This window comes from Anabas testudineus, chromosome 19 (assembly GCF_900324465.2).
Source record: "Anabas testudineus chromosome 19, fAnaTes1.2, whole genome shotgun sequence".
Lineage (NCBI taxonomy): Eukaryota > Metazoa > Chordata > Actinopteri > Anabantiformes > Anabantidae > Anabas > Anabas testudineus.
Genome location: NC_046628.1, coordinates 10,583,102 through 10,611,047, shown reverse-complemented (window position 1 = coordinate 10,611,047; position 27,946 = coordinate 10,583,102). Strand labels below are relative to the sequence as shown.

General features: G+C 40.0%; 2 protein-coding genes across 5 annotated transcripts in view; both read left to right on the top strand.

Moving 5' to 3' along the window:
* Positions 1-216: 216 nt before the first annotated feature.
* On the top strand, positions 217-4,285 carry ghdc (GH3 domain containing). Of its 2 annotated transcripts, none has more exons than XM_026350581.1 (11): positions 217-425; positions 620-910; positions 1,077-1,273; positions 1,358-1,552; positions 1,723-1,842; positions 2,210-2,507; positions 2,761-2,950; positions 3,285-3,356; positions 3,464-3,597; positions 3,697-3,785; positions 3,881-4,285. In XM_026350581.1, the coding sequence occupies exons 1-11, from the start codon at positions 341-343 to the stop codon at positions 4,100-4,102; spliced, it is 1,893 nt and encodes a 630-aa protein (XP_026206366.1). In that variant the 5' UTR covers positions 217-340; the 3' UTR covers positions 4,103-4,285. The 2 variants fall into 2 exon arrangements, with proteins under 2 accessions (XP_026206366.1, XP_026206367.1); XM_026350582.1 differs by lacking the exon at positions 217-425 and adding an exon at positions 437-529.
* A 3,846-nt stretch (positions 4,286-8,131) lies between these two features.
* LOC113156365 (potassium voltage-gated channel subfamily H member 4-like) overlaps positions 8,132-27,946 on the top strand; it is a 28,965-nt gene continuing 9,150 nt past the window's right edge. The window contains exons 1-9 of one of the 3 annotated variants that reach the window (XM_026351464.1): positions 8,132-8,207; positions 14,915-15,148; positions 16,753-16,884; positions 17,399-17,532; positions 23,560-23,800; positions 24,377-24,534; positions 25,855-26,056; positions 26,866-27,060; positions 27,730-27,929. In XM_026351464.1, coding sequence (XP_026207249.1) covers positions 8,132-8,207; positions 14,915-15,148; positions 16,753-16,884; positions 17,399-17,532; positions 23,560-23,800; positions 24,377-24,534; positions 25,855-26,056; positions 26,866-27,060; positions 27,730-27,929 — 1,572 coding nt within the window. Of the gene's footprint in view, positions 8,208-14,914; positions 15,149-16,752; positions 16,885-17,398; positions 17,533-20,371; positions 20,498-21,355; positions 21,455-23,559; positions 23,801-24,376; positions 24,535-25,854; positions 26,057-26,865; positions 27,061-27,729; positions 27,930-27,946 lie in introns of those variants that run through there. The other 2 variants (XM_026351462.1, XM_026351463.1) reach the window with 2 other exon arrangements.

Sequence of the window (27,946 nt, the reverse complement as noted above, 5' to 3'; positions counted from 1 at the left end):
CAATGGGAGGCTCTTACCTATTTGCTTAGTTAAATCCAGGTGGTAACTTTTATGAACGGGCAGTGTAAATAAATACATTTAACTTTAAAAGTTCAATAGTTTATGCTTAATAACATTTTAGAGGCGTGAGGTTAAAATGTAAAAGAGAAGAATGAAGACGCGTACGTGTATACGTCATCGTCCACTCAGCCAATCAGCGACAGGCTGTGACCCAAACACGGAAGCAAACAGCTGCGAAAGCAAAAGTTCACGCTCTCTGTTTGATAAGATAAACCTTTACATACATTTAGCCAAAACGTAATGTAAACACTTAAACGACAGGTTGCACAGTTTGCCCCAGATGGCGTTCTCTTGGTTTCGTGTTGCTGCGCCGCTTTGTTTTGCGGTTTTATCACTTGTTGTCGCCATCGTGGGACAAAATCGTGGTGAGTGGATCGTGATGGACGTGATGTGTCAAATGAGGGAAAACGTCTCTGTAAATGTAGAGTCAGTAGAGTTCAACTGGCTGGGATGATCGTACATGAAACTGGTAACGGATGTAGCTTTATTGTTGTCAAACAGCGCCCCCACCTGCTCATTAGCTTGTGTTTGTTGTGTAACACCGGGCTCTCCTCCACAGCCATGCCGCCTCCGCTGCCCGCTGCCCTCGGTGTCTGCTTTCTCGCCGGGACGGTACTTATATGGAGAGACATTAGCTCGAAGAAAAAAGGGGAAACCCGGACTTTTAGCAGTCTACTCAGTCACTATGTGGCTGTGAAGGCTGTGGGCTGGCTGGGCAGAAGGCAGAGACAGAAACTTGAAGCCGACACGCTCAACGTGAAGGAAGTCCAGGAGGAGACGCTGCTCAAGCGCCTGCGTAAAAACGCAAACACATGTTACGGAAAACAGTATGACTTCAGTTCAATACACGGTAAGAAGAAATCAGACGAAGGACAACTGTAGTTTAGTGCTATTTTAGCCTAAAACCTGCACATAGAAAGGAGAGTGGCTGTTTTTGAGGAGGAACACTAAACAACTATGAAACGCTTTGTGCGTAAACTTGACTTCTGACCACAGTTAAACTGATGTTGTTTCAGACACTGATGGCTTCCGGACGCGTCACCCCATCACCACATATGAGCACTACCGGGAGCTCATCATGCGCATCGCCTCAGGGCAGGAGAAGGTGCTCATTGCTGAGAAGCCGCTGATTCTTGCCATGACTTCTGGGACATCAGGACCCAGTTCCATGCTGCTGAGCACCAAGGACACCAACAATGAGTTCTTCCTGCAGGTGAAGCTTGAAGTTGAGGGTTGTCGTGTATATGAAAAATGAGTAGTACCTTGATAATAGTATTCAATCCTGTGTTTTCACTAGGGAGTGGCTGTCTGTTTGGATGCCATGTGGAAGGCGCTGCCTGCAACTGACAGCCTCCAGCGCACAACTAAGTTCTTCTACACGCCGACTTTTCGCCAGTCTGAGGCTGGCATTCCCATTGGACCTAACTCCTCCACACCGGCCTCCTCCCGCCACATGCTCAACCTGTACACAACTCCAGCACCTGCTTTTGAGGTTCGAGTATGGGTGTCACCTCTTTGTCATATGATGAATGACTCACAGTTGTAATTTTCTCTTAATACTAAGTCTTTAGTTTCTGAATACTGTTTTTATGGTTTTCTTTTGACTGTAACACAGAACATAAATAATTCATGACTGAACTGTGCTGTCATCTGTTTCTTAAGGTTTCCAGTGAGAAAGACACTCTCTACCTGCATCTCCTGTTTGCTCTGAAAGATCCCACTGTGGGAACACTGGAGTCCAACTTTGCCTCCACAGTCTTCTATGCTTTTGTTGCCCTGCAAGTATGTTCACAGTTTTATTGTAGAGACTGTTTCTTTAGTTTGCAAAAGCTCTATGCAAACATCTTGACTTACTTACTTATTTTAGAAAATGAAATGTTTCTTTTCTTAAAACCAAAATGATCTCTTCTTGATCTCCAGAAATGAGTTTTATATTTTAGACACAAATGTCAAACTCTGTATAAAAGTCTTATACTGCTATCTGTTTTATGCAAGCATGGAGGTCCATTGAGATTGTTTTTCAGATAATTTTGTGTAAAAGTTCTTGGGTGTCACACCCCCACTGATTAAATGAAATGCTCTGTTAATTTGTTTAATGAACTAAGGATTAGAAAAGTAATTTCCGTCCGATCTCCTCTCTGTCTCCTAGGATCGCTGGCAGGAGCTTGTGGATGACATTGAACAAGGGAAGGTCAGCAGCGCTCTCGTTCTGGAGCCCAAACTGAGGGCCAGGCTAGAAGCTCTGATGAAGCCGGATCCAGAGAGAGCTGCTCAGCTCCGGGCACACTTCCAGGACGGCTTCTATGGAATTGCAAAGCGCCTGTGGCCACACCTACACCTGGTGCTGGCAGTGGACTCAGGCTCGAATCAGATCTACGGGGAAATGCTGAGAGAGAACTACTGTCAAGGAGTGCCTTTCTACTCTCCCTTCTACGCTGCCACCGAAGGTACCAACCTTATCTGAATGACGGGGGGGGACTGTTTTGGTAGCAGTGTAGTTGAAAATATCTATTTATCATGAATCCTTTGTAAAGTCACCTATAGTATTACTTGTTCTAACAAGCCCAATGTAAGTAATTAGATGCTGCAGGACCAGTTTTCAGTTTTTCAATCATGGAAAACAGAAAATAAAGTATGACTTAATCTGTGTAATGTAAACATGGTCAGTGTTTGGTCTAATTGTGCTATTGGCCTCTGCAGGTCTAATAGGAGTGAACCTGTGGCCTCAGGACGCAAACAGACGCTATCTATTGTGTCCTCGCTCCATGTTCTGTGAGTTCCTTCCGGAGAGCAGCCTGGAGGAGTCATCGCCTCACACTCTGCTGATGGAGGAGGTGAAGGAGGGACAAAACTATGAGCTTGTCATCACAAATGCTTCGGGACTCTTCAGGTCTGCTTTTTATTTAGTTGAACATAATATTATGTATACTATACTACTTATGTATACACTATAGTTGAAGTGCTTTGATATGAGGTTGATCTGTCAGATTCAAAGTGTGATAGTCAATCAAGTGTCCTGTCAAAGTTCAGGCTACATAAAGTTGAAAGAACAAAATTAATAATAATTAGTTTGTGTCATTGGTTTCACTTGACTGCAGATATATTGGTCTCTGTCAGTCAATTTGATATGCAATAACAATTTCACATTATGACTGTATTAAACTGTTGAACATTAGATGTGTCGGATAGTTGCCAAAGTGACTCTGGTTTTCACTGTTTTACAGATATCGTATTGGAGATATTGTGAAGGTAGTCGGATTCCATAATCAGTGTCCTGTTGTTGAGTTTCAATACAGGTACAGTATTGCACAGTGTACAGATACATGCAAGAATATTATCTTATAATGTATTTTTACTTGTTTTATTATTCTCTCATTTTCTCCCTGCTTATGTCTCTTGTCAGACGAGGACAGATGTTGAACGTTCGAGGGGAGAAGGTGTCTGAAGCGCTGTTCCTTGGGTCTCTAAAGAAAGCTGTTGCCCAGTGGCCAGCAGCTCAGCTGGTTGATTACTGCTGTGCTGAGAGTGGCGTCATGGGTAAGATGTCTGCATTAAGCCACTCATTCATATAACAATTTGGGTTGTCTGGTTCAGTTTGCTTTGTAATTTGTAAAGAGTCTTACTGTGGTGTTGTAGGAGACTCAATAGGTGGCTCAGACCCCCATTACCAGGTGTTTCTAGAGCTGAAAGGTGTGAGGAACCTCACAGAGGAGCAGCGATACAAAGTAAGACAATCCCAGTAAGCAGCAAAAATTTACCATGTTTGTGTTTTAGTATGAAATCACTTTTTAATGTCCTTTCTCGTTCCTCTGTCTGCAAGTTGGACATCTGTCTTCAGCAGGACTCAGCTGTCTACAAGTCTTTTCGTATCAAAGGCAGCATCGGCCCAATGAGGGTGCAGCTGGTGGCAGAGGGTACGTTCAGGGAGCTTCGTAAGCAGATGATGGCCTTTAGCAACACCTCGCCCAACACCTTCAAAATGCACAGAGTGCTGCACAGGAAAGAATACGCTCACTTCTTATTGGGAAAAACGATTTCCTGAAACCTCCTGTCAAGGGGAGTGTTTGTGATTCTGACTAAAATGTTTGCATGTTTCCACTGACTCTTCATAAATGAGTTGATGAACTGTGTCTCTGATTTTTGACTGTTAAAACTGTTTAATTCACTTGTTTATTTTTACAGCCATATTTATAATTCTATTAAAACCCAAGTGCTGTTATTGTTACTGTTACCATGTAGTTTGTTCTAGGTCCTAATCAGGCTTCTAAATAGCATTAGAAATATTCCTCAGTCTCTTGCTCAAGCTTGTAAAACATTTACATTGCTACATGTATATAAAATATGATCTCGGATGTCTCAGTTGATGCCATCTGGTGTTATTGAATGTTGTGGCATCACCACGCTCTCATTGGGCCATAAGGGCCCATGAAGATTAAAGCAACATTTGGCAAGACTTACATCTAAAAATAAGTGTTCTCGTTTGCCTAAATCATGGAGCGGAGCTGCAGTGCAACAGAAAAAAGCATCTTAAACCATTATAAATGAAATCATCAGAGAAATCTAGGTTCACTGACATTACTTCTTTTACCTCATTACCTCACAGAGAGTACGTGCTGTACAGTATAAAGGTAAGCATGTAGTTTATAGCACTAAACATATTTTTCTTATCTATTTTGTTACAATCACATTCTGTTTGTTTCCATTAGTGTTAATTAAGCTCTTTTTAAATAACAATATTAAGACAATGAGATTTTGACGGGTTTTCATCAGATACACCTGCCCACCCAGTCCTGGGGCCTCATCAAGAACCACTAGAGGGAGCTGGTTTTACATCTAACACATAAACAGCACAATAACTCTCTTTTCTGCTGCCCCAGGATACAAGATGCACCAGTCATTGATATCATTTTTCAGTTTGTTTCTCAGCAATCTTGACATAATTTTTTATAAGTTGAAGTCAGCCAAACACAAAACTACAGTTTGAACAACAGGTTACTTAAGTAGAAATGCAAAGTAGTGGGTGTTTATGTACATTTTTATCATGTTATTTAAAATGAATAATAATGTGCAGCATCCCACCAAACTCTCTCTGAAAGTCTTTTACTCCTGTGTGTTGTTGCACGTCAGGCTTCCCTCCTGCAGGTCCCTCCGTTCACAAAGTGGGCTAATATTTTTAGTAACGTCCCATTTCAGCAGAGATTTGACTCTGTTCTGGCTTTATTTTGGTTTCACACTGTGTTCCGACCAAAGCAGCAGTGAAAATGCTCACTCACGAGTTTATTCAGTGCAAACAGCTGAGATGTCAGAATGACAGACCTGATTTCTCAATGGATTTTGCTAAGGGAGGAGGGTGTGTTTAATTGAGAGAAAAGGATGTTGCGTGTTGAGTGAATTATGCCAGCTGTAGAGCTTATCTATCTTACAGTTTATGTCAGGATTAGGGATCTGGTTTAAAGTGGTAAAAATGCTCCTCACACAGCTACACTACGAACTATGGGAAGTATAGTTGGGATAATGTTTCACCTGGCTGTCTGTGCGTCACCCCGTCATATTAGGCTGCAGAGTAGATCGAGCATGTTTAATGGATTAGCCCCTTCATAAGTGACAAGCAGAGATGGATGAACTACAAGAAGAAGGGACAATGAGAGGTCATTAAAAATAGATACTAGTGAAGGGCTGCCAGGGCTTGAACAGGATCTGAGGGAGAGACCAATACCCAGTTATAGTCTGTGAGACTGTGGTTCACTTTCCCTTTCACCTGTGCTGCCTGATAGATGCATTAATTGTGCATTTTAAACCACTTTGCTTGCCATGATGAAGAGAATCAACACTTATACCATATGCTAGCACCGCTTATATGGAACAAACAAAAAAACGTTCCCTTTGTGTTTGTATTTCTGTTAAATTAGCCACTGAAATTTCAGATTCTCCACTTTAAAACGTTATTTTACATTATTATCATTCGCTAATTCTCATTTTAGAGGTCTACAGTTGCAGTCAGTAATTTCAGTAAATACTAAACTTATTTTTTCTTTTCAAATATTACAAACTTCATTTATTGCTTGAGGAAACGCCCACACAGCTGCAGAGTCTGCTCAACATTTTCTGATATTATAACGCCCCCACAAGAAACTTGTATATTTCTCTTTATTTTCTCATCAATTTTTTGTTACTACATTCATTTTGCAAAAAGTAGCAAATAAAGACAATTTAACTTATTCTCTGTTTGACAGACATATAAACCAAAACCATTCCAGTTTCAAACCCACTGTGTCCCAGATGGGTTACTCTGTAAGTATTTGGGTCAGGACTAATTTAAATGTTGAGTTGATATAAAATTATATATATATATATATATATATATATATTGTTGTATCTATGCAGCCTCAGCACCACTGTTGGTTTCATTCTCAAGCTTCACATAAATCACTGTGACAAAAAAGAAACTGCTTCACAATCCAGGAAAATAAGCCCAGACCTTTACTCCTGCAGAAAACCTCTAATACAAATCAACTTTAAAGTAAACAGCCAGGTTTTACACCATTTTCTAAGCTGCACAGTTGTAAAAATGGACAAATGCTACGTTTCTTATCTAACACATTGTGTATTTGTGTGTAAACCCATGTTGGTCCACTCATCACCTCAGAAATCCTCAGGTTTCTTGATGTAGTTTTACAGTCATTAACATTGAATTCATATCAGTGATAAATTAATGGTAGGATAATCTTTCCTTGATTACTGTGAAGTCGAATAAGATTATTGTTCATAAAAATTTCACAAAATACGATTGGAGATAAACAATTGTTTCTGTTGGGCGCTGTCTCTGTCTGGGGGCATGTCCCTCGTCAGCCAAGCTGTGCCGTTTGCTTGGGTCAAAGTGAGTTAAGACACAATGTTACTTGGGTGTGTTTAGCATCAAGTCCTCATGAAAAATATCTCCAGGCTTATCCTTTTAATCCGCTCTTAACGGCTTTTATCCCAGAGCCTTAATTCTCTCATGAGGACTCTGTAAGGGCTGGGAGGGAAACAGGGACCAGGTCCCTGGATGAAACAACACTACTCTAGGAAAGTGATTTAAGGGTTATGGGCTCACAGCTCGTGTAGCCCCTTCACTTATATATGACCAGATATGAAAATACAGTTTTACAGAGTTTTAACTTCATCTGTGACAAAACATCAGTGTAGCACAAAGTTTACAACTGAATTGACCTTTATTTGCACATATACATACAAAAGCCATGTGCTGGTAGTAGTACTATGGGGTGTATGGTGCTGTCAGTTGCTCCAAACACATTCTCCCTCCCTCCCGCCTTCTCCCACCTCTCCCTTCTCGCTTTCAGTCCCTCCCTCTCTCCCTCCCTCTCTCTCTCTCTCTCTCTTTATACCTCTACCAGAGATGAAAACAGGTCCCCACAGACGGTGCCTGCATCTCATTGGCTGAAAGGGAGCGAAAGCTGGAGCGAGAGTGAGAGAGAAGCTAGGAGGGGGGAGACGGCACCAAGAAGATGTAACAACTCAGCCACAGCATCCTGACTTATCGCTGAGCTGAGGGATGAAAGAGGTGTAGACACACGTGCTCTCTCCTTTTTTGTTTGTTTTGTAGATTCCTGGGTCTCCCGTGGAACCGACCTACAGTAAAGGAGAACTTTCTCTTCATTGCTGGTGGAATGAACTCTCCTGTTAAAAAGTACAGGCAAGCAACAGCTGTGCTGACTGATCTGAAGCTCATTAGACTCAGCATCACCTGGACTTGATCTCTCTTTGCTGACTGAGCAGCTGTTGATGATTGTTACTCCAAATTTTGTCTGTATCTAAGCTGCCCACACCCAAATCTCTACATTGTTGGAGTGAGCTATTTTAGTCTTCCCAGGCTGCCGCTATCGTCTTTGGGAGAGGCAGCACCTGGAGAAGGGTGGCTGCTTTTACTGTGGATGTTCGTCCCTGTGACCAGCTCTGGACTGTCATCCTCACAGTATTCTCCACCTGCTGGGAGCCCCTGGAAACCACCAGCTGTGCGTCTGGGATGGTGTGACCTCCAGACTGTTGCTGGCCATCCCCAGTCTGGGTCAAGATGCCAGTGATGAAGGGCCTCCTGGCCCCCCAGAACACATTTCTGGACACCATCGCCACACGCTTCGATGGCACCCGTAAGTACAATGGAAGCAATCTGAGGATGAGTAGTTTTTCACACTTCTTATTCTTATTCTGCCAAAACAAGAACAAATGGTGGCACCCTGTGACTTGGAGGTTCAATTTGCTGAGTATGTAATTTCTACATCCCCGGTTTGAGTCCATATAGGCACATTTGTTTCACGCCGTGTCTCTTCCTTCATTGCCTCTCAGATTTCTGCTGTCTCCTATTTAATGAAGGCAAAATATATGTAAAAACAAAATTATGTCTTTAGGCAATTAAATGATGGCAGGTGTTGGTGTTTTTGTCGTCTGCTTCAGTTTGAATGTAACCAAGACACATTTGATCTCAAGTCATTCTCTCGTGCTCTGTATGTGAACCATAAACAGCTCAACACTGCCTGAATAAAGCAATATGTGAATCTGGTCACACTGGGATGTAGAGAAAAGTTTGTTTGGACTTTTACAGTAAAGACATGAGCAGAAAATCATGTTCACATTTGTTTCACACAGTTACCTCCAGACCAGCCGCTACACCCATTAGGCAACACTGACATTTGCCTATTGTTTTGTACCTTGTGCTACTTCAGGGGAGGTTGCGGCTAATTGTATACAAATACTCTGGGGATGTCTGTGCTTGCTTGTGAATTCTCAGAATTATTCTCAGTGGTAATACGAACTGGGTTTAGGTTTAAGTTGAGGACATAAACACAGTGAAATAAGTGGCTTTACAGTGTTATGGATGTGTAGGATATGCTTAAGACACGTTGCTTGTCAAGAATTGTTCTCACATCTGAACACAGACAGTGGTTTCAAGTACAAATTGGTAGCGTCCTGACATGATAAGCTATGTTGCATCTGCCCAGCTGAAGAGTTCTTGAAGTAAACATGACACTTTGAGGGCGGCTTTCGGGTTGAACCTCTTCTCTGACCTTTCAGTGGAGGGGAGCAAGAGGGACTAAACACTTTCCTTTCAGGCTGTATTCATAATGACTATTCAACAGCCCTTAAATGCATAAATAATGCCTTCCTAATCTGTCATTTTCTCTTCTGTTGTTATACTTAAACATCATTAATAGTCAGATCTGAAAAGTTTACAGTAGGGTTTAGGCTTCTTTACCAGGTTGCGCTGTTTAAATCCTGCGGGAGCCTACTGCTGAACAACAGTTACACTGATCACTTTATATCTGCTTTCTGTCTGTGCATTTCACATGCATCCTTGTGAAGATGTAACCAAATAATGTCCAATTTGAGCAACAGACTGATATAAAAAATTAACCGGGCTGGTTAAAACGTGCTGGTTGCAGCAGGATACTCGTCTCTGCAGCCACATGCCAGTTTTGCCACTTCCGAGCCACCATAAAGCTGTGGCTCCTAGAGGTGTGGCAAAGTGCCCACAGCTCAAAATAGCTTCCTTCCTGTTGCCAGGGCGACAGGGTCCCGCCATTTGACAGGGATGATGCTTGAACACTTAGGTCTTTGAGGAAAAGACGGCCCGCTAAAGAGAAAACACTTGAACTCGCTTTGCGATCGAGGGCTTTCAGAATGCAGCTGGTCTCTTGTTTCTTATAACAAGTGGCGATGTGGGTTGTGTGGCTGCTTTGTTCAGTTCTACCTCAAACAGCCTTCATCCTGCTGCAGCTAAAGGTTTGTTTTTGTTTTTGTTTTTTTGCCTAAAAACTATTCGACTCTATAATAGAGTTGGAAACTTTTATATTACAACTGTTAATAGTTTTAGTCCACTTCGAATGTTGAGAATGGCATTATGACTACTGTGATGATTTCTGTCCATGATCCAGTACAAGAATAAACAATCATCAATTCATTATGATAAGCTTTCTGCATAGATATTAAAACAGTATTCACATATAATTTAATATAAAACCAATAACAAATCTATTGTATTCCACATAGTCTTAAAAATATAAAACATGATGCTGGCCACGTACCTTCAGAATAATTTACAGTAGATGGTTTGGGCTGTCAGTGTGAGTGAAATTGCTTCAGATCAGCAAAACAGAAGAAAATCCCACTGCTGACTGAGCAGCCAAACAGTCCAACATCGTCCAAAAATGTTTATCTAATGTGTCTCTCCAACACGTCCAACGCTTTCAATAATTGCAGTTGGTTTCAGGCAATTATTTATGCAAACATAATTATCTTCTTACATTGGTTTCCCTGCATGCCCATGTAAGTACGCAGGTAGCTTCCATTAGGAAAAAGAAGCCCACATTTTTATGTATGTGCAAAGCAGAACTATTTATAGTCCACACATAATAGAGTGAAGCACAAAATCATTGTCTAAGTCATTATGTATTATGCAGCTTCATATTTCATATTTTCATGCTATTATGGGGTTTCAGTGTCATTTCTCCAGCTTCCTCCTCAGACGGAGGGTTGTTCATGTTTAAAAATAATGGCCGGACCATTCTCAACAATAATGACTTATATAAAACGGAAAGCAATTTTAATAAAGTGATTTTAGTTTAAAAGTTCTTGGACCGAGGTAGTTACTAGTCTGTAGCATATAAACGTCCAATGCTATAAACGAAATGTCAGAACAAGTTATGTCAGCTTGGCACAAGTATGTAACCTTTGGCACAGCAGTATTTGGCTTGTGGCAATGTCAGTGTTCCTGTTCCCCAAATGAACTGGGTGTGTGCACCTTATGCTGATTTCATGTTATATGTTTTTATGTGATTGTGGAAGAAAATCTTCAGGGATCAAAAATCAGGGTCAAGCTGTACAACGACAACTCAGCAGCGGTATTTTGCGTCAAGGCACATCACCAGGCATCCTTTACACCCATCCCCTCCTCCCCCGCCACCTTCACAGGTGACATTTCCTCATTGACAGCAGTGATCTTCTTGCGGGGCTGCGTAACCAAAGGGGGCAGCTGCAGGCTGAGATAAGAACGGGATTTATTTTCCCCCTAAACACTGTTTAAAGGCGTCCAAAGACCTAAAAGGGAGACAGAGGGGACTGTCAGGTGGAACCTTGTGGAGCTTATTGTTACACAGCCGATAAACAGGGTCTTAATAGACAGCTGCAAAGACCACAACACTGCAGGTAGAAGCCAGTGGATACCTGAAGCTGCTGTGTAGCTCCATTGTTCTTTGAAGCTTCTTGTATTTAGGTTTACAGGTGAAAGTCACAAGTTGGATTTAGGCATCGATTTGGCTTTGTCAAGTCTTTACTTGGTACTGAGATTTTACAGCAATAGCAGTAGGGGTGGTTTGATCCCCAGGCTCTTCCTAAATATGTGTTTCTTGAGTAAAACACTGAAATCTACCTCTGATGTACCGGTCTGCACCTTCCATGCCAGCTCCCCCTCCATCTCTGTGTGAATGTAGGTGTGAGTGGGTGTGAGGCTTTGTAAAGCACTTTGCACCATCCGTGCTACCTAACTGCTGTCATTTCACCATTTACAAGATTTACATCAACAGCATAGATACTTTCAGACAAAAGAGTCTTATTAATCATTTATATCAAAATAAATGATAACTCCTTGAGCTTCTTTGTCACATCAGTGACCTTTTCCCCTGCAACTCCACTTCTCCTTTTGATCTCACCCATCTGCTCCAGTAAGTAATTACATGCTGCTCAATGGTAATTAGCTCCTGAGACAGAGGCCAAGCGTCACGGGCTTGATCTGTCTTTTATACATCGGGGGAATGTGTTCAACATGGACATGATGCAGGCTGCTTTTTGTTAGCAGTAGCATGTAGCACAATCATGTTAGATTACAGTTGTAGTGAGTCAGCACAGATGTGTAATTAAGGAAGCTGGTGCAGCAGAGCGGCCACTCGAAGCAATATCCCCGAGAGGATTACAGCCTAAGAATTGAGGCATTGTCACAATCTCTCTCTTTCTCTCTCTCTCTCTGACACACACACACACACAAACATACACACACACGTATACACAGACTTTCTGTCAAATGTGGGCGCTGAATTGCTTGTTTACAAAGTTACCACAGGAGAAATAAGTACGCAATTTGAATGAAGTTAAATCCTTGAGTGCTGATTTTTCAATCTGAGTAAAGTCTGGTCTCCAGGATATAAGACTATCTGCTCTGAAACAGCGTCAGTGTCTTAAATAAATAGTTTTAGAAAATGCACTTACTTGTTTTTTTTTTTGCCACAAGTTGGATGAGAAGGTTGAAACCAATGTGATGCTTAAAGCTGAATCCTGCAGCTGGTTGTTGACACTTACACTTTACACTTTTGTACGGATTAAACAAATTATATAATGTGTTCATTAAGGACATTTATAGGTGCTGGTTTGCTGTTTGCACCTTTTGGACTCACCCAGTCCAGCTGTCGCCCTGTGTTTCTAGTCTTATGCTACTGCAGCAGTTTCTGGCTCCAGCTTCATATTCAACAAGCAGTCATGACAGCACCATCAACCTTCTTATCTAAATCCCGGCAAGAAAGCAATTAAACACGTTTCCTCAAATGTTACTTTAAATGCACTTTACTCAAGCTAAAATCTGCCTCTTGATTTAACTAATTTGAAGTAAATCTTTGCATTTCGAACATTGAAACTCGAACAAACGTTCTCCGCATCATGCAAAAAACAGTGGACCAGTTTTCCATTACACAGCCAATGATTACAAACTGGAGTTTAGGTTTTTCTAATGGAATAGAGATTTTACGTCTGCGTGGCTTAAGTAAATCATATTATACCAATGACTAATTTAATCCAAAGTATGAAGCAGCACAGTTTGCATATTTCCAAACACAACATGAAAGTTTTTTTTTCTACATGACTCATCTGTTTTAATACATCCTCAGGTGATTTATTACTACACCTGACCGCGACCTATTTAAAGAACAAGTTTAGGTGTGCTGAGTAGAGATGTACCTATTCTTAGGTAGACATTACATAAACCACAAATGAATGCAGTTGCTTTCCAACACTTGCTGGCTCACTGATTTGGGGGTATTAGGAATTTATAGAACACAATGCAGAGGTCGTGTCATTTTCATTTTCATTGCATTGTGTTCACCCTGGTGTGAAAAAAAAAAATAGCCTGTCACAGCATCTTGTCCTATACATGCAAAAAAGTCTCATTTCAAAGAATGAACCTTCTGTAAAGATCTGAAGGAGCCTATAGAACAGAAAAATTATAGTTTTTCCAAGTTGAAATCTAGGGAACAGAAATAGTAGCAAGCCATACTGTAGCGTAGGCATAAAACCTCCTCTGCTTGTTGATGGATCCGACTAATGCCTGTCTCTCTCCATAATTCCACAGTGACAGTTTACTTGCTGCTCATTGCACACCCAAGAAAGGTTGTCACCACTCAAAAAAAGTCATCCCCTATGGATTGCTTTCTGTACAGTCTGTCCAATTAAAGTGCTAGATTGTGGGAAAAGCACAGCCGCTGCTTAATACTCCTCTTTCTCAGGCTCACTTACTGTGGAATCGGTTGAATTCAAACTGCACTGTCTTTCTGCCTATGCGCTACCTCCCTGCTTGGCAGTCAGAAAATCTGGACTCTGATGTCTTCAGTTAGGCAGAAGAAAGTCTGTGGAGTGACATTTTATGTCTCAATACGGATTTTGCACAGGATTGCTTACCAAATATGCATAAATATAAACTATTAATGTAACCTAATACAAAACATAGGCAGAAAAATATGATTTCATAAAATAGCATGTTATTATTTCTGTTTAGAGGAGGATAATTAACACCTAATCATCAATTAATGTTAATTTGTTGTATTTGTCACAATAACATGTAGCCTCCCAGCCAATGCACTATAATAAATGCTGTAATTGAAAGTGCACAAAGATTAGGTAGAAGGACAATAACGCAATCCAAAGTAAAAAAAAAAAAAAAAAAAGGCTTAGTTCAGACGTTTTATTATCTGGTTATATTTTGAGCTGCAGGCTGTTATTTTTTCTGGACAGCTTAGTGTGGTTTCATCTATCAAAACTGAAAAATAACAAAGTGGCAGTCAGTGGGAGTCCCTCTGTCCACTCAGCATACTGCTGTGTATTCTGTTTTGATATGTTAAAGACAAGAACTAAACAGGCGCTGTTTATAATGTGGTGTTTTTCAAAGCACCTTCCACTCGTACTTCTGGCAGACAGTGGAGAAGCAGAGCCACACTGTTTGTTTAACAAAGAAGCCACACTGCAGCAAGAACCTGCTTTACTTCATCAAGGTCACATGCTTCAAACAATGAAGAGAAAATGTATAGTGTGTTATTAATCAACAACTTTAAAAATACAGGTTAACAAAATGTATGTACAGTCTGTGAGTGCAGCTGGAATGTAATTGTGCTTTAAATTTGAATTAGTTAACCTCACTTTAAACAAGCAAAACAGTAAGACAATAAGACAATAAGACAATAAGAAGATTCATTTTAATAGGACAGCTTGTAAGTTAGGTGACGATGAGATCTCAGAACAGAGGTCTGGTACCGAGTGTTCAAGTCCTGCAGACATAAGGCTACAGGCCCGCTGCAGGAGAACTGTCCATGGTGCTGAAAGCATGTCAAGAAAATAATGAGGAGGCAGTGTGTTGTTGTGCTGAGTGAATCTCACATGTCTACATCATATGGTATGATTCTCATTGATTAAAATATGCCCACCACAGTTAATGTTTCTCCACTTTAATCTTACATTTAGACATAATTCTATATTATAATGACTTTAACATGATGCACACAGTAGTGACACAGCGATTCTTTGCATTCTTATGTCGCCCTCACAGACAGTAATTTCCTGTTGGGTAACGCCCAGGGTCACCGCGGTTACCCCATCGTCTACTGCTCAGATGGTTTCTGTGAACTGACAGGCTTCACAAGAACGGAGGTGATGCAGAAGAACTGCACCTGCCGTTTCCTGTACGGGGCAGACACCAGCGAGCATGTGGCCCAGCAGATGGAGAAGGCACTGGAGGGCAGAGAGGAGTATCAGGCCGAGGTCCACTTCTACAAGAAGACCGGTGGGTGCATAGCAAAGAGGAAAAAGAGAGTGTTCATACACAGCCTGTAGATGTCAGCATGTAGATTTACTTATTTAACTTCAGGGTTATAGAGCAATTAACAGAACTGTCATCTTTAGTTCATTTGATCAAACCTGCTTATTAACTGGAAAAAGTACTTTTTTTATCACATTGTTCTGGTTTGATCAGGATTTTTCAGACGACATTTAAGTTGTGAGATTTTGCTCATTTGTTTTTAGATGAGAGCTTTTGCTTGACTTAATCTTCACAGAGGAGCAGAGTTTTAAAGACAGCAGTTTAGCAGTGCAATACGTGGTGTTTTGTAGATTTGGTTCTCTTCAGCGCTCATTATTATTAATATAAAACCAAGAATCTGTTTGTTAAAGAATAAGCCCTTGATTCATCATGATGAGACATTCAGCATAAGTGCAAAAGGTGCTACAAGGAGGAAAAGTGGCGAAATAACAAGCGTCAGCCCATTTTCTAATACATTTCCAAAGCTAATCATACGTGCTTAATGCAGGAAAAAGTACCTCAACTTTTTCTACAATTGACTGTGTAAATTTAACTCATTCCTTTTGACTTCTAGCTAATCCCTCTGACAAAATCTCAGGCTGAAAATAAGATGTCAGGCATAAAAGGAGAACATGCAACACAGTTTAAGCCTCTCTGACTGGCACACAGGATTATGTTTCTTCAACAGAGACCTAAACCTACTGCAGATTCTGGGGTGAACCACTTATTACACTGATGGATCATTAAATCTGCACTGCAGTTGAACAAATCTTTTTATTCTAATCTCCTTATATTTCTCCAGTTAGTTAGTAAAAGTAAGGTGATGCCATTACATCTAATGAGGGGAAACACACAACGGTCTGTAATATACGTAAAATTATTTTAATTTAAATGCAGATGTGAAAAAAAAACAAAGAAAGTGAAAGTGAAGCAATAAAAATGTAAAAATAGACTCTTAATCGCATTTATTTAATATTTAGTGATGAAGGAATTCAGCAGATATTCACACAGACATACACAGTCCTCTTGTGCCTGCTGCTCATAAGCTCGAAACACACACAAATAGCTTCGCTCATGTTGTTTTTACAACCACAACCTTGTGCTAAAACACCGGCAACCACACTGTATTTTCCATCCTTGTTACATGTCACAGAAGCACACACACACACACATTCAGATACACACACACACAATCACTAGGGACACTATAGGAGATATAAAAAGTCTGTTTGGTGTCAGAGTACAGTTTCCGCCGTGTTGTTAATGAGCCTACTGGGTTATGGTGAGGTCTTGGATCTACGGTGCTGCTTCCTTGCCTCACTTGCTATAACCAGCCCCCATACTTGCTCTATCTCTTTGTGGACAATCCTCCAGAACACATTACATGTCTAATTTGTGGTGTATTTTTAGAAAGGCTGTGCAATACCTAATAAGTATCCTCGGTGCAGAAGTCATTAAAGGAGACTGATTTACAGGGATGCAGCTAGGATAGGTGTTGCTGAAATCTGACTGGTAACCCCCACAGCATGCCCTCCCAAGCAGAGCAAAATCTGTACTGTACTAAATGAACATATCTGATTTTGTTCCAGGTGCAGCCTTCTGGTGCCTGCTAGACATTGTGCCCATCAAGAATGAGAAGGGCGAAATGGTTCTCTTCCTCTTCTCATTCAAGGACATCACCGACACCTACGGAAAAGGCTACTACAACAGCAAGAAGGAGGGTAGGCTTCACGTTGTGTTCACAAAAACACCCTTTATTTGCTTACTTTGAGCATGATTTACGAGCGGACCATCCTCTGGCCCCGGCTTTCATTTTCTCCATGCACTCTTGTTCATCACTGTCACGTTCTAGCCGGCAGGTTTGTTTGAGCTGGCATTCGTTCACTGAACACAGGCAATGTTTTCCAATGGGGAGTGTGATTTGGGCAGAGGTGTGTCTTCAAGTGGAACCTGGACACAGTCTGTTGCAAATAAAAAGCATTATGCCGGGGGGGGAAATGGACTGACATTTTGGTAAAATGCAACGCAAAGAAAATCTAGTACAAATTAATATTTGTACTATTGTGTTTTTCCCTCCTACCATTTATAAGGGAACATTTATAAGTCTGAAAACCTGACAGTTCAGATTTTGCATTACATGACAGAGTATTCATTTTCTCCACCTCCCGTCAAATTTCTTGTGACACAACCTTGTGATCTATTTGAAATGCACTGATCTGAGTTACTGTGTGACAGTTTCAGATGACAAGAGGCACATGAGGAAGAGCAGCTCTCACTTCAGTGAGGCTAGGAAGCGTGGACGCACCATGCTATACCAGCTGACCAACCAGTTCTCCAGGGGAGGCAAAGGAGAGGTCAACCTGGGCGATGTGAGTAATTTTCTCACGCACTTCCTGTTTGGCTGATTGGTCGTGATAGTATTTTAATGCGTGCTCAGGCATACCCTCTAAGAAAATAAACAGTCAGGAGTTACTCAGACAAGTGGCGCCCTCATTCTTGAGCTTGAATTATTAACGTTTATATCTAAAAGATGAGTTTTAGGAAGTCAGTATGAGGGACTCAGATTCTGAGAGTGTGGGCTTATCTCAGTGGAAAATTAATCAAATGGCTTTGTTATATTAAGTCCACTGAATGATTTTAATCTGGCTTCTGTTGCATTTTTTTTCATGCAAGTTGTAGTTTTCTTTTGCTTTACAGGGACCAATACCAGTGTCACTGAGGTGCTGGTAGTTGCTGGGAATTAATCGTCGTGCTACACTCCTTTAGGTCCTGTTTTGCTCTCAGATACAAATGGGAACGTTTTTTTTTTTTTTAGCAGAACACCATTTTGACATAATCCCACTCCTTCCCTGCAGAGGCTCAGTTACCAACTGGGTCTGTACTCAAACCTGTCCTTCACTATGTGGCATTTGATCCCAGGGGGCAAAAAAAGCAATTGAGAATGTTCCAGGAGTGAATTAAAACCTTTGAGACATGTGGTTGCTGATGCAGGATGCTGATATTATCATTTGAAAATGATGTTTTTATAGCATTTAATTTACCTTTCAAAGGGCATAAAAATAAAAGGATATTTTTACCACTAAAACTTCATCCAAAAAAAATTTACCATCACGTTTTTTCAAAGTAACTCTACCCTTTTAATGGTATGTCCTTATCTGACTCTGCGTTTTGTGCTTCCCTTCCTCCCTTCTGTGCTAATACATCCAGTGCAAAAAAACATGACAAGCACCTGACATGAAAATTGCCTTTTGCTCACTTAGATTTTATCATTCAAACACACTATGATTCAGAAGTTCAACAGTGTCACAGTTTTATTTTTTATCATTCTAAAATTGACAGAAAAATCGAACAACATGAAAAGCTTCCAGTGGGAAACTCCATTTTTCAGTTTTATGACATTTTATAGACCAAATGTTATTTAAAAAGCAGTGCATTAATCAATAATAAACACAATTGCTGCTGTCCATAAGTTATTTATATTAAAACAAGCACACTATGTTACAAAATAATAATTGCATGCAGCTGACTTAACACCTCCAGAAATGAATGGTCTACTGTTGCTTTCAGACCCGACTTGCAGGTGCCTTCATGGGAATCAATGTGCTACACCTCCTCCCTGTCTGCCAAACCTCCTGCTCCACTGTTTCACAATCCCACCTACTTACAGATGGCAGCATTCACTGTCACCATGCAGTCATGCACACCTGTTTTAGTAGCGCATGCACGTGCACTTTCACAAAAACATTCACACATGCATCAGGACAGAATGTAAATGATGGCTTGCCCTCTGAGGATAGTGAGGAAAGCATATGGTAAAACATCAACACACTCTAAATTAGATGCATGCTATTTATCTTTCAAATGTTATGCCAGAACTATCAGCATGAGACTATTTTCACACGAACACGTTCTCGCTTTTTCTCTCTCACAATAGATGTGTAGGAATATGAAACTCGACAGAGCAAGTTAAAATGTTTGTCTTTTTCAGACGTACAAATTTTTGCAGATGCAAATGAGACGTTTCCATAACCCCCACACACTCCCATTCTATCTCTGCCACTGGGAGAATTACCATTTTAAAGTGTTTCATTTCCATTGAGACCTTTTTCCAAGGTAGACTGCGCCAAGAGCATCTTCAAAAGGAGCAAAACACTTGGAACAACAAGCCTTAGCTCACAATTTTACAATAAAACAGATTGTAGGAAAGAGGTCATCCCACATTTTAGGGACTGATGCTATAGTACAACTACAAATGCTCATTTCTACCAGCACTATGTATTCAAAATAAACCTGTGAGGATGTTGCATATTAAGGCAATCAGCATGTTTTATAATTAGTTCCCAACCTACAGTACATTTGGGATCTGATCTTTCCAAAGGGTCAAGTAAATCTGCAGAGTTGTGAGATGATTAATGGTGGAGAAAAGAAAACACAGGCACACAAAGCAAATGTATTTATGTTTTGAGTTGTATCTAGTTTTTGCTTTTGTGAAATACTTCATAACCTTTTTGGGGCTAAAAGCGTTATTTATATGAAACCCATCTGATAATCTAAGGTAAAACTGCTAACAAGAAACATCACCAGGGCCCTTGTACACACTATTCTTTTGAAAGGGGTCGTAAACCAAAAAGGTTGAGCACCACAGGGCTAGAATTTAAATCGAATGTATTCCTGCGAGCTATTGTTTATTTCTCTGGGTCTTGGACAGCTCACTGGGCTGTGTCGTGTGATTCTATCAATGACTCGGGGAAAACCTTTATCTTGCAGACCTGTCACTGGTATTAAACAGACACCATGCTGTTTGCATAAGAATGAGGTTTACAGCAATAACGCCGTGCAACACCAATGTTTGTTTGTTTATATGCATGGGCTTCCCCCACATCTTAGCCTCTGCATTGTGTCTGCATTTTGTATTTGAAACTCCTTCCATCCATAACACGCTGCATAATACAGATCAGTGATTATTAATTAGAAACTAATATTCACAACTTGTTTAATGATAATATTGTTATCCTAACCCACACACACACAGTAGCTTTACACTCAAGCACTTATACTGCTAATATACTAAACAAAAATGGGCACAAAAAAGGTGAATTAAAATTGTTCACTTTAAAAACAAACTAAAACATTATGTTATAATTAAGTCAATGCGGTCTTTATATTAAATCACGTGTAACCATAGCAACATTGTTTACATTGCCAGTTAGCCGGCTTAACTCTCCTAGCCAAAAGTAGCCTAGCTAACGTTAGCTTAACATTAAGGCAAACTTTAACTCACTACAAAAGAAAAATAACAGACAAATGGACGTCCGTGTGAAAGCACTGTCTCATGTAAGTTACTTTCTAGAGTTTCTTCACGTCAAATCGTTGACTTAACCTAGCTGGACAGCAATCACGTCAACTGTCAATGCTAGTTAGGAAATTAACGCTAACGTTAGCATCAGACATTAGCGTTATAACGTTTTATTTACATCTACACTCTCTCTGTTTCTAATCTGCTTCCTTTCAGTGCCTTTGGTATCCACTGTGTTTTTTGTCTTTAACCACTCTTCTTTTTTTTTAAACACATTTCTCTCCCTCGCCATCTGTCACTCTAACCTCATCTCATTTCGCCTTCATCCCTCTGGATCCCGCTGTCTCTCCCGGTAGTGTCTATCTATCACTCTTTATCCCCCATTTTCTACTATTTTCAAATCATCTCTTCCTTTCTTTCTTTTTCTTTCTCTCACCGTGTTAAAGTAATTGTACTTTACTCAGATAACGTTACTTACATTTTCTGCAACAGTGTACACAGGGTTGAGGGAGACGTGCTGTTCTTGTACTGTGTTAATACCATAGAGCAATGACAGATCAGGTCTGTACCTATATCTATTACCTGTAATATACAGTATGAAGAAGTAAAACTGTTAGCTATAAGATTAAAATGTTGTTTACACATGTATCAGTAATGAGTCAAATTATAATACAAAACAGACTCACCATTTTTCTGTATTATGTGTTCTTCTGATACTTAGTAGTGTATTTTTTACATTTCTTCTTGTGTAAGTAACGTTAAAGGATCAAAATACTTTTCCCACCACTGCCATACTCCCACTCCAACTATTACTATATATTTCTCATTCTGTTTTCTTCTATGTCTGTTGCCACCTCCATCTTTCTTTCACTTTGTCTTTCTGTCTGTATTGTTAGCTAACAATGTGGTCCTCTGCCTCCACACCACTGCCGGCCACATAGATGCTGAATAGATCTCTATTTGCAGTCCATCGGCCTGCCAGGCACAGAAGCAAAGTGAGGAGCTCTTGAGGATTTCTTATGCTGCAAAGCAAATAGAAACACAGCTAGATCTTTAAATAAGAGTGCAGTGATAAAACATGAGCAGAGAAGCAACTGGTCAGTCTATATCTTGCATACTTGTAGATGAGCTACAGCATTTTTCTATCTCTGAAAAATTCCTGTTGCTGTACAAAAACACAACTGAGTTGTTATTTATGTCTGTTCTGCTGACGATGATGCTGTCAACCCCTGAGAGCATCAGCTACAGTAACCAATGCAAGGCACACTGACAAGTAGCTCAGATTGGATTTCAAGGTGCTCCATTTCTAATGCAAAAGTCACTACTGCCTCTTTTCACTTTAATACACATGTCAAAAGGCAATGAAAGAGTAAATTTAGTCCTAATATTTCGTGCCACTGTCCTGTGCTGTCATGTCTTTCATCTAAAATGGCAAAATAAGAGGTGGGCCATTCAAAGTCAGTTAAAAAGGATTTCTTGTAATTCCACAAATAGTCAGTTGTTATGCTGAGTCACATAGTTAGTTAAGCCATGTGCATCTCCTTTCCCATAAGGCTTTTTATCAGTACCAAACCCCAAAGCATGGTGGGAGATGTAGTTGAAGCTTTGGGCTATGCGCATGAGTTAATGAAGTGCGAAGACCAGCTGTAGCTCTGTGACATGCAGTCCCAAGTGTCCCCTCAGTGCTGGGTTTAACTTTTCTAATCATCGGGATGTGCTCAGTTGACCGCCTCGAGTGATAAAGGTCACGTGGGCGTCCTGACCTCTGTGATGTAAGGCAAAAAAAAAAAAAAAAAAAACTGTGCCGCTTTAGCTGACCTTGCCTGAACTGTTATTGCCTCAGCAATTGGTGGTCAGCATATTTTTTTGTTATTTTTTAACTCTCCACTTTCAAACATCTGGACATCATGAAAATATTTTTTAAAGAAAATAAAAAGCAGCTTCACTGGAAACAAATTAAATTTACAGTTATTCCAATTTGAACAACAATTTGAACAATTTTAATGTGTCATTCTTCTCTCTTCTTGAAGTACAAGAAAATGTACTCTCTTCTAATTCTGTCCGAGTAACTTTCAAAGACAGACTCTCCATTCCCTCTAACTGAACCAGGTGACTTCAGAGCCTATACAATGAACTCTCAGGTGAAGACGTCATCAGCCAGCCTCAGTGATCCTGGTTTCACCTGTTTAAGTGGCCACATTGTTCTTGGATGAATTACTGCTCATATATCTCTCTTTTCTGTTTCCCTCTCACCAATACCTGAGGTAATATCTTCCCCTCCTGTCTCCTAAACAGTGCACGGCTCGATTAGGAGAACTGCAGTCTCATTATGTGTTGAATGGAGTTCCCCCCTCATCAGCAATAGCAATTCACACTTTCCCCAATTGTTTTTTTTTTTTTTATTTATATAAAAATGAAATGAGTAGAATGAATGGAATCAAGTATAGCTTTCTAAAATACCAGCAGTCTATCATCAATGTCCTAGTTCCTATTATTTCCCTATAGTAGCACAGCTGTTATTGCACTGTATCACCTGAGAATTAAAGCACTAATGGATGAAGGATGAAGTCAAGTCAAGGTTAAACCATGTATGAAATTACAAGGGATCAATGTTGGTAATAAATTTTCCTCTCACTGACCACAGTATTATGTCTGTCCTTTTGAATTGTTCCTGCATGGACATTTAAAAGGTTTATCACTGTCTAAATGAAGAATAGCCTCCAGTACTGAATCATCAGCAATCAGAGCACAAGAGAGGGTCTTGACACATACGTTGTCTGTTTCTGCAAATTCTTGGCACTGTAATGTCCATCTGATTATCATTTATTTTCACAGCACTCCACCTTGTGACCATCTGGTTATTAAGTCATTAATTTATGCAGCTTTCTAGTGTCCCTGTGTGTTTTGAATATTTATCAAATTGAGCTTGAAAGCTTCGAGAGGCTGTTATTATTGGACTTTCACTCCTAACAGGCAAATCGTTCCCTCTGTGTCTTTGTGTGCGTGACTGTGTATGTGCTGTTGCTGTTCATTTCAAAAGAAATATTTAAGGAGGGTTTTACCTTTTACTTCTACACTTTTTCTACTTGTTGTCATACAGAGTATTGCTGAGAAGCCTTCTATGCCGGAGTACAAGGTGACTGCAGTGGAGAAGTCGCGTTTCATTCTTCTTCACTACAGTACGTCCAAAGCCCTGTGGGACTGGCTTATTCTACTGGCCACCTTCTATGTGGCTGTTACCGTGCCCTACAGCGTCAGCTTCATGCCGTATGATCATACTGTTGCAACTGGACACTTCACTGTCATCAGCGATGTTGTAGTGGAAATGCTCTTTATTGTAGGTGAGTGATGGAGAAAGGCAACCAAGGAAGACATGCCTTCCTGAGTAATGAGCCATCATCTCTAAAAATATTGAATATTGAAATGTTGAATTATTCAGAACTTGACAAACCAGTCTGCTTGTTGTATGCTTGCCATATTATGATTTAGATAATCTAGCAAGGTTTCTGATCACTATAGATCTTAGTTCAAGCTTGCATAGTATATATAGATCTTAGTTTAAGCTTTAGGTTTTTTTTTTTTGTTTTAATTTATATTTGTTTTTATTAACATTTCTATTAATTTGACATTGATACAACTAAATCTGGCAAACTAACATTTTCAGCATTGACCTATTCAGTGTGTATAAAAGGCATAATGGAGTGTATAATTGGTGCACAGGCGAACCATTTGCATTAAATCTGAGCCAACCTTTTATAATCACAATATATGATTTGTTAAATGTTATTAGTCAAAGACTAAAAATGTCCCTCTTCCGGTATTACTATACACATTATATATTATACAATAAGTATAAATATACTGTCCTTTAGTCACTGGAAAATATGAAATTACATTTAACCTCTGTGTATTTGCAGATATTATTCTGAACTTCCGCACAACCTATGTGAGCAAATCAGGCCAGGTGGTATATGAGGCACGCAGCATTTGTATTCATTACACCACCACCTGGTTCTTTGTGGACCTGGTGGCTATCATGCCCTTTGACCTGCTGTATGCCTTAGAGATTCCAGTGGTGAGTACTACCAAGAGGAAAGGAAAATACTAAACACAAACATATCTTTGCCAAGCTTGGTTCTACTAGACATTGTATTCCAACATGTTGGTCAGTTCCTCATAGTTCTGAAAATAAGTCTATTCTAATCTCTGAAAATTCTTTGGATTTTTTATTTTTTAGATCTTGAGATACCACAAATATCCAAATTAAGATCTAGGCTTACGCTTAAGTTTCATTTTTTTTTACCGTTCTCAGTGTTGAGTCTGACACATAGATAGTTCTTTCTAAAATTAGGATGTTTAATTACAAATGTTTGAGCAAGAGAGACCTATATTTAATATTAGCTACTGAGCACCACAAACTAAAACAGGCAATATAAACACACAAGCACACACATTGCTCATGTGGTTATGATCTGCTTGATTGGAAATCAGTCTACTCTCAGAATGAACTAATCAGAGAAGAACTTGTTTATCGTGTCTGATTCTCTCTTATAGGGACAAAACATGCATCTGTTGAGAGAATGAAAATAGAACCAATTATAAAGTTTTTTTTTAGATAACTTTCAATTGATAACAGGGTCAGTGGTTTAATTCCCAGCTCCTCCTCATATTCCTATAGTTAAGTGTGTGGGAAAGATCTCCATGACATGTACTTGATAAAGATTTTGATCCACCTGGCAGATCAGCACCTAAAACACTTTGTCCCCTAAAAGCAGTCAGTTTTGACTGTTTTCTATATTGCAAAGCAATGATCCAAGAGAAACCATGAGTACTCTGTAAGATCCCCCATAGTTCTTCATCTTGTCTAATCTTAGCTGTTTATTAGTATTTCTCCTAAAGCAGGTTTAGGAGACAAAGTTCATGCTTAGTAAAGTCATAATAAGAACATGATTTACTTCTCAGAAGACAATTGGGAGCAACACAATTTTCCTTTGGGTGCTGTTGTCATAATTGCTGACATAAGCAGGAAAGTGATGATTTATCACAATACATGCCAGTTTCCCCTAGAGTATGTTGCGTGTGGAACAAAGTATGTTCATATTTTCAGGACTGTTCTTGCTTCAGGCTCCATTCTGTGATACTTCGTTGGTGGTGATACATGTACAGTGTATAAGATAAGCACATTTATTTGAGCAAGGAAACTAAGCTTGCCCAAGATGTTACATTCAGCTGTGTGTATGCAGTATAGCGTGTTGTATAGTGTAGTGTTTATAGTATGTTTCCAGAATCTAAACACCATGTCTTTCTCCAACCCCACTCTCTTCCTTTCTTTCTCCCTTCTTTTTCTTTTCTCTTTACCCTGCCCTATTCCACTCTTTACCTCTCTCCACCACAGACCTCCTATGTCCACCTGCTTAAGACAATACGACTGCTGCGCCTCCTGCGGCTGCTTCAGAAATTGGACCGCTACTCCCAGTATACTGCCATAGTACTAACCTTACTAATGTCTGTGTTTGCCCTGCTGGCACACTGGATGGCCTGTATCTGGTACATGATTGGGCGCAGTGACATGGAGTCCAAGGACATCTGGAACATTGGTGAGTCAGATTGAGGCCTTGTTGAAGTGCAAGCTCCCGATTTACTGTGACGTCTGTCAGAAAATAAAATGTTTAATACTATATATACTAGAGAATACATTTTGGCATGAGCTTCGTCTTCATTGTGGTATCTAGCTCTGCTCAGTGTTGAGATAGTGGCAGACACCATGCTGTGGCACTCTAATGAGGGCTGTGAAACCAGATCAAAAGCTGATATGACAGATCACTGGTAGCAGCCACATAATAATGTCTTGTTTCTGTCTCTGTTTGAAAATAGTTCTACATGGAGACCAATAGTCAGAAACGGACAATGTTTTTATATTCTATAAATCATCTACTGTATCTAATGTGTCTTTTTTTACACAGTTGTCTAAAACAGATCCAACTATTTTTTTTTCATTCCTACAAACAATTACACACATACTGTGACGTACTGTAGAGTGAAGAAAAATTTAATATCTGGTTGACTTGCTGTGTCTCGTGTTGCATTTGTCTGTATATGATTGTCATTGATGTGATTCTGTGAATGCCGTATACTTTGTCCATAGGGAGGTTGGGTTATTTCTGCTAATTTACACCAATTCTGCCAGCTTCCTGAAACTACTGACATTATCTTTTTGACAGACACAGCCCTAAACACACTACTTGTTTCCCTTTAAATAGCTACACCATATAAAACCATCCTATTGATACCACTTAGAAGAAGACACACAAACAGAAAGACAACATGACCATTGTTCTTGTTTTGTCCTGTCTTGTCATTTGGCAATTGTTTTTGCCTCATGCTCTACTGTACCTCTTCTTTTAAGGTTGGCTTCATGAGCTGGGCAAACGTCTGGACACACCATTTATCAACAGCACGTCAGGCGGCCCGACACTGCACAGTACCTACATCACTGCCCTCTACTTTACCCTCACCAGTCTAACCAGTGTGGGCTTTGGCAATGTCTGTGCCAACACTGATGCTGAGAAGATCTTCTCCATCTGCACTATGCTCATTGGCGGTAGGTCTGACACCAGGGTACATTCTTCCTTTGGCATCATGACAGAACTATGCGTCTGTTTGGCATGCCAGTCCAAGAAAATCAGAAGGAAGTGGGTTGGATGGTTTGGCTGGCCTTTAAAACACAGCTTGTAGCAATCTTTATATACAACTAAACTGATTATTTTAGCTGATTTGGCAATTATTGGTGCAACAAGCCAAAAGATAATTACTGTGTTTATTTATCATTTAGACTTCTTGTCATTGAATTGCGATATAAACAAAACTGTAAATTACTATGTGAATCAATATGCTAATAAATTGTACAAAATGTAGGCGATTAGATAGTGATCGTCAGAAAATTATATCTTTTATTTTAAAGTAGGAGTGAAAACGAATATTCAACTTAAGAAGTGAATCTTCTTTGTTTCATTCAAATCAATTCATATTGTAATAAGCTAAAATTGTCTAAAATTGGACACCCAGAGTAAATTCATCCAATAAAGTGGCCCAGATCTGTCCAGGGTGGTCCTTGCGTCTTGCTCATTGAAATTTGGGATCAGCTCAAGCCCCCTGCAGCCCTTGACATGATAAGTGATAAAGATAATGGATGGATGAGCAGATACTATTATTCAGCCTTTATATTATTATTTACTAGTTTTAATCCTGTTTTTTGTTGTTTCTTACATAGCACTGATGCATGGCTTGGTCTTTGGTAATGTGACAGCCATCATCCAGCGTATGTACTCACGCCGTTCTTTCTACCACACACGTATGAAGGACCTGAAGGAGTTCACTCGTGTCCACTGTCTACCCCAGCAGCTCAAACAACGCATGCTGGAGTACTACCAGACGACATGGTCGGTCAACAATGGTATAGACACCAACGAGGTAGGCGTTTCTTTCAC